General features: G+C 38.7%; 1 protein-coding gene across 1 annotated transcript; it reads left to right on the top strand.

Annotated features, from left to right (window-relative positions):
* The first annotated feature begins 10,978 nt into the window (after positions 1–10,978).
* On the top strand, positions 10,979–11,776 carry LOC131696353 (uncharacterized). Its single transcript, XM_058984897.1, has one exon. The coding sequence runs from the start codon at positions 10,979–10,981 to the stop codon at positions 11,774–11,776; it is 798 nt and encodes a 265-aa protein (XP_058840880.1).
* Positions 11,777–12,014: the final 238 nt, after the last annotated feature.

The raw sequence follows: 12,014 nt of genomic DNA on the forward strand, positions 1-12,014 counted from the left end.
ACACTAAAAATTAATTATCAGATTCACGGACCGCGCGCGATAGTTCAAAAATACACGTGAATATGCGAATGGCCACACGAATCCAAAGTCGAATTTATGCACGCAAAGTTAGAGACACGCTGGCAGGCAAGTGCTCGAGCCTTTAGCGATCACACTATTACACAATTAGTAAACGCCCACGCTAAGCCAGACAGATATGCACTCCTGGACTCGAACGCTAAAAACCACACCTTCCAGGCATACACCACCCAGGACTGAACATTAGATTCAAACATACAAAGCTACAAGTAATAATTACAGGTATTCGTCTGGCAACCGGGGGAAGTACATCTCAAACGCAGAACTTATCATTTCAATGATGGCCTTGGATCTGCGTTGCCTGTGTTCAAGGCACCATAGCTTTGTCCGTCAGGTCAAGGATGTATGAAACCCGCTAGCCACCACCCTCGGCCCTAGCTGCCCATAAAGGGATAAAAAAAAACTTACCTTGGCATGAGAAGAGTTGAAACAAAGAGAACACTGTTACAAAAATCAATATATTGATGCTTTGTTATTGATTTTTACCAGTTATTCGGATGTAAATTAATAAAGCATAAACAGAAGTAAGAAATTTAAAAATAAGCAATCATCGAATTACAGTTTTTTTCGATTTATCTAACAAAAACGAAAAACTGTTTCAACCCTCCTCGGTCTCCCCTACTAGGTCACTAACAGCCATTCAAAGTCTCTTTGGTCACATTGGCCACCATCATCGGTTCCGGAAGCTCCGGCGGAAGTATCCAAATTCAGAATAACAGTCACATCGGTTTCTCGGAGATGGCTAGACCGAATCAACCAAACTTAGTCTCAAATGAAAGATGTTGCGTCCCCGTAAATGGCTATTAAATTTTATCCCGAACCGACTTCCGGTTCCGGAGTTACGGGTTGTGGCGTGCGATCACATAGCAAATTGTGATTCAAACCGATACTCCGATGAAAGCAAAAAAGGTAAAAATGTCGCTAAAATGTCTCTCAAACAACTTAAATTTGCAGTTCTAGGTCACCGACGGCCAAACAAACTTTCGTTGACTACATCGACCACCATAGACGGTTCCGGAAGTGCCCGGAAAAAGCGGCCATCTTTCAAAACTAGCAAACTCATATCAGTTTCTCGGAAATGGTTGGGCCGATTTTCACAAACTTAGTCCCAAATGATAGCTATATTATCCCTACAGATGTCAATAAAATTTCGCACGGATTGCTTATACGGTTCCGGAAATATAGACTGAACCGTCCGGTCACATATCAAATTCCCATATAAGCCGGAACTCAAATTTTTTCTCAAAGGGGGGAAATTTTAGAAATCGAATTCGTATTTTTGATGCCAAACATCTTTAAAATGCATGAAACGTCAAGATTTTATGTTATCACGAATTTTTTTTATAAAGATGGACTTTTTGGGACTTTACCGATTTCGCACCTTTTTCAGTTCAATATTACCGTGGCTGTTTTTTTCTTTTACAAAATTTTAGAACTCGAATAATGATTTCTTTTCTTGTATATTTGTCATGTCATGTACAATAATAAAATGTAATATATGCATTTGAAAGCTTTTAATGAATATAAACAACGTAAACATTCACGTGTTCATGATTGAGAAAGGCACAATTGCACCGCTAGGTGGATTAAAACAGGTGTTTTTGAATTCCATTACATTTGAGCAGAATCCTTTGAAGGAACTCACTCACATTTCCGTTTCATTTTATCCACTTTGGTTTTCCGAAATTTTGTTCTCGATTCGATAGTTTTCAGGTTTGGGAGAGTGTGACAGGTAAATAGGTAAATAGATAATTTGGTGGCGAAGGTAATACGGTGAGCGTTCGTTCTGATATTTTTTGTGTAGCTAAGTGGACCGTTCGAGCGAATAGCCAGAGGAACGATTTCATGCTTTAGTAGCATAGTCGGGCAAGCTAACACGACTGGTGGTCTCTCGTTAACCGCGAGAGTGGCGCATAATCCATCGAGTTTGAGATTCCTCAAATCTCTCGTACGCGAATGGTTACATTGGCGCCCAACGCAATTTTTTTTTAGATTTTGCTGTTTGGAAATTTTTAGAGCAAATTTTGGTTGATTGGCAATTATCTTTCTTATTGCGGTTGTAGATTTGTTTAACAATATTTTTTTTTGCTTATGTTTTCTTTCTTTGTATATAGCCATATTCAAACTGAATTTGACATAAATTGAAATTATCCAACATTGAATCTGCATTTCTTTTTTTTTACTTTTCTTGGATATACAGTTTAGCTGTAAGCCTTTTTTAGTTTTGGGTATGATATTTTGGTTTGGGTTTTTACCCCTATCAGCTTCATTTTACTAAATACAGATCATTCTAAGATGATGAATTATATTTCGAAATTATTTTGCGTCAACTATCTGTTGATGAAAAGGCAAAAGCAAACGATAAGAAAAGAGAATTGCGAAGAGTGTATAAAGAGGAGAGAAAAGAGCCAAGCAGGTACAATTCGAATACAACGATTGAGGAAGAGATTAATGAAGTGGAAGAGGAAGTTGTACTGGTTAAAGAAGACTAAGAAAACAATTCGATCAAGCGGACATTTCGCGACTTCGGCACTGTCTCATTCGAGTATCATCGTCTGAAGCAACAAGTGAAGAGCAGATTAGGTTGAAAGAAGACTACTACAAGAAAGTGGAAGGGATCATACGCGCGTGTGACAAGAGGGTAACATACGATTCAGAGTATTCAATAGAAGAAACCGATCAGGAGGCACGCGGCGTAAAATCATTGAATTGGCGTGAAATCGGTAATGATACGGTGCGAAAAGGTGACCAATCGAAAAAGAAAGTCGTTCATAGGAAAGGAGCGATTCCAAAACGAAATTCGAGGGAACAATCGGAAACATCCGATATGCAAGAAGAATTTTCGAAACTCGAAACAGGGCAAAGAATCAAAGGTAATAAGCCAGAACGATTTGGGGTAAATAAATCGCGAGAGCTTGACCGTAGGTCGCGTGCGAATAAACATTGATAGCAGGGAACGTTACAGACACAATAAAATGCGTTCACCGGTAGATTCTTCGTCGTCATAAGAGAGGTTCGGAGTCAAATACAATCAGGAGCGGATTAGGGGGTCCGAGTACAAAAGTGAAGGAGAAGAATCCAGATCTAGTTACAGGTTTTCGGAAAACGTGCGTCGCAGACAGATAAAAGGAGAACGAAGACACTACTGTAATAGGCACAGGTCTTCGTCATCGGGTGAAAATAGTGATCGGGAAATAGATCGACGAAAATATCGTGACCAGTACAGTACCAGTGTTATATAGAATCCACTATAAGCTAAAGGGAGAAGCCAATGATTGGTGGTTTACTCGCGAACACCTTTGTACTTCGTCGAGAAGATTTGAAAGCAAAATTAGATTCAGATTTGGCAACCCCAATCGCAACCGCGGAATTCGTAGCCAACTGAGGGAATTGAAACAGAAAAGAGGGGGGACATTCGTCGCATTTGTGACTGAAGTTGAAAAGCTCAATCAATGTTTGAAAAAGCCTCATTCTTCGCGAACAATTTTTGAAATAGTGTGGGAAAGTATGCGGCCCCATTATAGATCGAAATTAGCCACAATTAGGGTGCGCAATTTGGACCAGTTGTTGGACCTAAAAAATCGAATAGATGCTAACGACCCGAATTTGTATCGTTCAAGCTACGGCTCCAGGAACGAGGTCCATGCGGTGGATGCACAAAATCGCTCTGACAATGAGTATTCATCACCAGAGGAAGTGATGGTAAACGTGGTTCAATGTGAACCGAGGGATGATGTCAATTATTGACATCATCCCTCGGTTAAAGTCAATCCTAATGTTTGTCCAAAAGTTCGTATTTCAGTTCTGTGAACCGAATTTATAGCCTTGGGGCTTGCATAAGCGTGTTGAATTCAACGAAGCTGTAGGAAACTCACGGCTTAAAGTTATTTAAGACTAACGTGACCATAAACACAGCCGATGACGCAGAACATAAGTGTCTTGGTTATGCAAATATCCCATATTTATTTGCAGTCGTACCCAAAATGATACCTACTATTTAGGCACCACAGCTTTCAAAGCCCCTAATTCTAGGGATAGATTTCTGGAACGCATTTCAAATCCGTCCAGTCATGAAAGGAAATGAAGGTGTTACAGACCTGGATATGGTAGCCATAGAAGGGCAACCATTGCTAAATTTACTCTCGACTGAACACTGTTCAGAGCACACCTTCGCGGAAGAAGAGATTCGTCTCGAAATATGCTCATTAGAGCTTACAGAACAAAAGGAAAAGTTATGGCATCGAGCTAAACCCGAAGAGGATGATTCTCTCGATGTGCAGTCGTTAGAACTCCCAAGCAACCCTAGGAAATTATTGATTCCATTGAAACGGAACATGACCTTACGGCAGAAGAGAGAAAACAGCTATTGGACACTATCAAGTGTTTCCCGTTGACCAGTGAATCGAAATTAGGGAGAACGACGCTGATCGAACACGAAATTGAGGTGATCGAGGGAGGTAGAATTGGAGCGATATGAGCAGTTAGATGTCATTGAGGAATGTATGAGCGAGTTTGCCAGTCCTTTGGTTCCCGCCAAGAATCCAAATGGAAAAAATAGGGTATGTATTCGCGTCGAATAAACTCCGTTACTAAAAAACCTGTTTTAATCCACCTAGCGGTGCAATTGTGCCTTTCTCAATCATGAACACGAGAATGTTTGCGTTGTTTATATTCATTAAAAGCTTTCAAATGCATATATTACATTTTATTATTATACATGCAATGACAAATATACAAGAAAGAAATCATTATTCGAGTTCTAAAGTTTTGTAAAAGAGACAAACAGCCACGGTAATATTGAACTGAAAAACCTGTTTTAATCCACCTAGCAGTGCCATTGTGCCTTTCTCATTTGTATAACCTATGGCACGGAGGCTTTTGATGTTCAACATAATTGTGGAAATGTTCATTACATTCTTAGTACACTTTGCACTTATACACAATGGCATGCCAGCCACGAACTTGATGAGCTACGTGTCGACGGTGAAACACTTGAAACAAAAAAATATCATACTCCATTAGCCTAATCAGCATTAGATCAATGTTATCTGCTTGCTAACTCATTTTGTCATGCGGGGGTGGGTATGTGAGGAGGGCGAAAGTCCCATGAACGAACGACTCCTCAGCTTAAATTGGTATGCTTTGTGATATAGTGGTGGTTTAAAGATGATGGGGTTGATGGGGAGGGGTATGAGGGCTGAGGGGTGATTTAAGGAGATTTTTAAGAGAGGTGAGTGAACGGTAGAGGGGAGGGGTGTAACCCCTCTCCTTAAACCATCAACTACGCCCCTGTTAAAATCCAGAAACCCTATGTGAGTCAAAAAAAATTGACGGGGATTAGGTTGACGTTTTTCAGAGTGATTGCATAACCTTTCTATATGAGAAAGGCAAAAATGTGCCAAAATCCAAAAAAGTGAATCGTCGTCAAATTTTTTTTCGAGTTTGCATCAAAGCTCGACGTTTCATGCACCTTGAAGACATTTAGCATCAAAAATAAAAATTCTATTTTTAATTTTTCCTATAGTTTATATGAGAAATTTCTGTGTGGCCGCACTCTTAAACCCGTAATTCCGGAACCAGAATTCCGATCGATTCAAAATTCAATAGCAGCCGATGGGAAGGTTGCACCTTTCATTTGAGACTAAGTTTGGGCAAAAGATGGCTGGACGCCATCTCTGAGACAAATGAGACATTATTTGACACATACGCACATACATACACACACATACATACACGCACACATACAGACTTTTTCCGATCTCGACGAACTGAGTCTAATGGGATATGACCCTCGGCCCTCCGGGCCGGGATTAGGTTAACGTTTTTCAGAGTGATTGCATAACCTTTCTATATGAGAAAGGCAAAAATGGTCAAAGTTAAGCATTGTAACAACAAAACACCCGATTTTTAACAATAAGTGGATCAATTTTTTATTTTTTTATTTATTAATTTCGGTGGTTAAAGCAGTAGTATAGTTAAACTTCTACAACAAAGCGTTTACTCGAGTTAATCAGTTTCTCTTGCAATCATTTACACTGATTTCAAAATCTTAAAACATCCGTTAAATTTTACATCTTGACCCTACGCAACTCCGTGCGAACCGGTTCTACTATATTTATCTTCGAAAATATTCGGAGTTAAACTTTGATACTTTTCGATAATACTCTTAGGTGATACGGCTATTAATTACATAAGAAAAATAAATATTTTTGGGAAGATTAAAATAGCTTCGATCCCTTCATCAAATAAGGCAATTTAGATTATCCTATTATCTTAGAAATATTGAAAATTGTTCACGAAAAGTGAAATTTGTGTGCATGTTTGGTTTATTATTTTAGTCTAGATGATAGTACACATCGACAGTATTATTTTGTAATTGTTTCTTATAATTCAACAATTTTGAATGCACCAGTAAGACTCAAGAAGTGTTTAGCAATTCTACATGGTTGGCGTAGGTCGCATTTCGGCTAAAATTTAAGCTAGTTATAGCAATATATCTTTTTACATATATTTGTGTTACTAACCTTGAAAAAAAAGCATTCCGCTACACAAACGTTGGAAAGCACATTGAATCGGTATTGATTGATTTGATCAATCATAGACTTTTTGTCTATGATTAATCAAATCAATCAATACCGATTCAATGTGAAAAACCTTTCTTTAATTAAAAAGCTTGAAATAAATCTGAACGCTTATTTTTAATTGAACATTATAAGGTGCTTCTTGTTAATTTCACATTTCCCGCGAATGAAAAAAAATAAAAGTCTACGTAGACTTTTGGCGTGAGGGGGGGGTGGTAAAAGTCTACTAAGGTCTATTAGGGAGGAGAGGGGGTTAAAAATTCCCATTGTTAGAATTGAACGCTTGGTAGTATGCGTAGGAAAAATTGTGTACAGCTTTGCCGCCGATTTATCGTATAAAGCATTCATTAAACTCTAAATGAAGAAAATCAGTCGATTTATTAGATTATCAACACCATTCCACCCGGTCAATTGTTTTTCCACCAACTATTTTGCATGATTTGAATCCTGATAATCTAATAAATCGACTGATTTTCTTCTTTTATAGTTTAATAAATGCTTTATATGGATAAACCGGTGACAAAGTCGAACGCACTTTTTCCAACACATAATATCAAACGCTCACCGAAAGTTTTTTGAACCTTAAGATCATGAGCAAAGCCAAATTTTTTATTTAATAATATTATTAAAAATATTATTTTAAACAAGATTTGTTGGAGAATTGGGGATTCGTTCACGATTATAAAAATGCGTTCCAACCCATTTATGTAGCCACGAAAGAGATGCAAGGCCAACATGTATCTTTAGGAGATTTCTATATTCATTGGTTGCGCTGTATGATGCACGTTAAGCAGCAACCTAGGAACGACTTAACCAAAGCTTTTTAAGTTTTTAAATTCAATTTTTAAATTTTATAATTTTTAAATTTCAAAATTTTTAAATTTGTAACTTTTTAAATTTTTAATTCTTTAAATTTTTAAATCTTTAAATTTTTAAATTTTTGAAATTTTAAATTTTTTAATTTTTTTTTCGCCGGGAAATTCTAAGCTTGCTCATATGACCCTATTTCATGCTTTTCTAAACTTTCTTCGGTAAATGTTCCTAATGGCGCATTTTTCGAAAAATGGGTAATTTTTTGGGAATGGTTTTAAATGCTCTATTTAAGAACAATCAATGAAAAAATCGGGGGGAAAGCTTTAAAGTAGTTTAATCTAAAAAAAAGTTGTTCTTACTAACCTTACCAATGGTAGTATTGCGCATGAGAAAGCCATATTTAGGGCGAACGAAGTGTGTGCATAGTCGAGTCCGCCGCACAAACAAACCTGTAATCTACTGGTGGTTTAGATCTTGCTATCGAAGGGTACAAACAAACTATCCCTTAGCTATCCCTAGTTTAAGTCCGACTGAGCGGCATTGAAGTCGGACAGCACTCGAAAGAGTCGATGAGGCGTAGCCACATTCGGCAATGACAATATTTTATTTTTGTTAATAAATACTATCTTATTGTTACTAAATAAAACATTGTTATTGCCTAATATGGCTACGCCACATCGCTTCTTTTGTTGCTGTCCGACTTCGCTGCCGCTCAATCGGGCTTAAACTAGGGATAGCCTCTATGTTTGAGTATACCGAGCAAACGAGTGGATTACAGGTTTGTTTTCACCATTCGATAGCAACATCTAAAACACCTCGTCCAGCGGATTCGCAGTGGCTTTGCGCCGCTTCCAGTCCTTGGACACTACTATGCGGCCAAGCCTACCTACCTTCACCCTTAACGTCACTTTCTCATACGCAATGCCACTATGAGTAAGGTAAGTGGGAACAGCTTATTTTTTGTCGTGACTAACGACTTACCTTTCAATATAGGGGCCCCTTTTCAAAATTTCGGAAGAAAAATGATGTAAGATTTTGAACGCTTATATCTTTTGTTGTACTGAATGGATTTAATAAATTTCTTCGGCATTTTGTCGAAAATATTTGTACCAATGTTGTATTAAATTTTGGAATATGTAGGATATTCATTATCAACGGAAAAATAGTGTTTTGAAAAATCTTTCGAAAACGACTCGGAAAAGTGAAAATTTTCAGCCCATCCCGCACAGAGCCGTCAAAATGGTGCAGCAAATGAACAATAAAATAATGAAAAGTTTATACAAAGGTCCACTACATGTTTGTTCCTATGATTATTCGTATTGGGTTGCTTGACGAGAGCAGTTGGTGGGGGAAAGCCGGGATATTAATTTTGGTTAAGCCATTAGAAGTCGGACGGAAAGGAAAGGCTCATGCACGCCACGAGAACGTGCGAGAAAGCGATAGTAGTGCATATTAGCGAAAGCGTTACGTACATTTTGAACCTTATTAACTTTTCTTCTACAAAACGGATTGCCAATCTTGTTTCATAAATCGGAAGGAAAACGTTCAATGCTTGCTACCGATACGTTCTTTGCTATATAAAATTTGTTTAAATAGTTCAAAAACTACTTTAAATGAAATCAACATTAATGATAAAACCTATAAATATGGGTGTCGCAGCTTTTCTCAAAGCCAGACGTGTGTAAGACGCAGTGCATAACAGACGTGCGTGGTCGTGAGAAGCTGCATCGGACGACCAATCAAATCAGCTACCATCGGAGAGAAGAAGAAAAACGTTGGTGGAGGTGGTGGCGGTGAGAAGTCCAAAAAGCCAAAGGCTAAGAAACGCAGTCACTGAAAAGGCGGTAGTAACTGCCACTAAAAATGCCACCAAAACATCGAAGGCTGCAAAGCGTACTCATTCGGTGTGAGCTGCGAAAGGGGAAAGATCGTATGGATGTACGCAGTAAATACAATCGTCGGCAAGGTTTGAATTGTTTTAAAAGATTCCCGTCTTGTATCAACATAGTTATCTACAAACCGTCCTTATTAGGACGAATACAAAATGGAAAAAGAATTTAATTAGAAAGTTTCTTTTATTAACTGGTATTAAGTTTGCGCTTGGTAATTCTGTACTTTTACCAGTGAATCATAAGAAAATGTTTTTCTAATTTACAAACCCGAAGGTTTTTGCAAATCCTTCCAAGAAAATCAGTGAATGTGCCAACTCTGCCACTAAGCGAAAGCTACACCAAAACGAATGATGAAAATATTTTCATTTATCGAACAAAAGGACGTCCTTCCATCTGCATTGTAAAATCAATAAATAGGAACACCATGATGAAAACCGTGCTCATTCGGTGTGAGCTGCGAAAGGGGAAAGATCGTACGGATGTACGCAGTAAAAACAATCGTCTGCAAGGTTTGAATTGTTTTAAAAGATTCCCGTCTTGTATCAACATAGTTATCCACAAACCGTCCTTATTAGGACGAAGGCAAAATGGAAAAAGAATTTAATTAGAAAGTTTCTTTTATTAACTAGTATTAAGTTTGCGCTTGGTAATTCTGTACTTTTACCAGTGAATCAGAAAATGTTTTTCTAATCTACAAACCCGAAGGTTTTTGCAAATCCTTCCAAGAAAATCAGTGAATGTGGCAACTCTACCACTAAGCGAAAGCTACACCAAAACGAATGATGAAAATATTTTCATTTATCGAACAAAAGGACGTCCTTGCATCTGCATTGTAAAGTCAATAAATAGGAACACCATGATGAAAACCGTGCTCATTCGCAGGGTTACCACATATACAGATTATTCTGTATTTTACAGATTTTTCTCGATAATTTACGACCAAGACTCTGTATGTACAGATTACAGATTTTTGGCTAAAATACAGATTTTACAGATTTTCAGTGTAGATATGTAGTACCCAGCCTATCAGAAGTTTGGATAACACTCAAAAGGCACCCTATATAGTTCAGATCTTAAGAAACTACTAAGCCGTGGAACAAAAGTGCCAAATTTTGATATCATTTGTTCTTTAGACAAAGATTAACTAATTTTTCATTGTGAAAATATTATTTTTTGGGAAGCTTCTAGTTAATTTTCGAATACAGATTTTCGATACAGAATTTTTCTCCCGCGATGCAGATTTCCAGATTTTTTCTCGAAAAAATACAGATTTCAATGTAGCAACCCTGCTCATTCGGTGTGAGCTGCGAAAGGGGAAAGATCGTACGGATGTACGCAGGTTCTGGTAACACGTAACGTATTTTGGATCGTTTTTTTTGTGTATATTAAGTGATTTCTCAATTAGAATAGAGTTTGTGCCCTCGCCTAAGCTGCAGTTATTGATCAATTGACTGATAATTTGTGATTCTTGGTCGTGCGGTGACAATTGATAAACATTTTGTTCTCCCAAAGTGTCGTCGGTAGTGATAGAATCCTTGTGGTGAAACCGTGGATGCATATCGGGAAAGCTTACTCGCGAAGTAGCTACTGTTGCCTACCTGTAGGCGATTCGCAATGGATTCGATCTGCCTGCAGTGCTCCGAGCCGGTAACCACTTTGAATCAGCTGAAATGCCAAGGATTTTGCGACAGAATCATGCATATATCGTGTTCAACGCTCACTCGTCCAAAATTGGACATGATTAACGACTCAGCGAATATATTCTGGCTTTGCGACAGCTGTGTGGATTTGATGAAATCCTCCGCAGTGAATGCAGCTTTTACAGCATTGAGCGAAGCGTTCCGTTTGCTGACCGACACACATAAAACAGCGCTTGAAGCATTAAAGGCTGAAATGGAGAAAACCAGAAAATCAGTGGAATCCGCAACGACATTGCCTGCAACTCCCATATCATGGCCCGTTCCAAATAGAGCTGGAGCCAAACGTGCTCGCGAGACGGAGGATGATAAATTTCCTTCTAAATCCGATGTCCCTAGTCTAAAGTGTGGCAAGAAAAAGGGTGATGTAGCAAAGGTACCCACAATCACTGTTCAACCCGCTACTAGTAAATGCTGGATTTACTTGTCACGAATTGCTACCACCGTTTCCGAAGCTGAGGTTGGTGCTATGGTTAAGGAGTGCCTCTCAACGGACGATCCGGTCGAAGTGAAGAAGTTAGTGAAAAAAGACGCAAATTTGAGCGGGCTTAATTTCATTTCTTTCAAAATTGGTGTTGACCCTCAACTTCGTGAAATGGCTCTCCATGCCGATACCTGGCCGGATGGGATGTATTTCCGCGAGTTCATCGACTTTCGGCAAGAACGTAATAATGACGGGAAGCTTGGGTTTCGGAAAACACCTCGACTGGGATAAATCCATCGCAAATAGCAGTCTAAAACCACGCACCGACAATTCGCCTGTTGATCAACGGCAACCGGGACGCACCGTAGAAAGCAATATGGAATCCCCCAATCCTCCCAGCACAGTCGTGCCCCTTGCAGTCAGCAGTATCTTCAGTCGTCCCGGCCCTGTGTCTGGGAATGGAGAGGGGGACTTCCAAATTGCCCTCTTTGGCAAGTATTTTCAAAATTATGTTGATGAATCAACCGTT

The sequence above is a fragment of the Topomyia yanbarensis genome, chromosome 1 (assembly GCF_030247195.1).
Source record: "Topomyia yanbarensis strain Yona2022 chromosome 1, ASM3024719v1, whole genome shotgun sequence".
Lineage (NCBI taxonomy): Eukaryota > Metazoa > Arthropoda > Insecta > Diptera > Culicidae > Topomyia > Topomyia yanbarensis.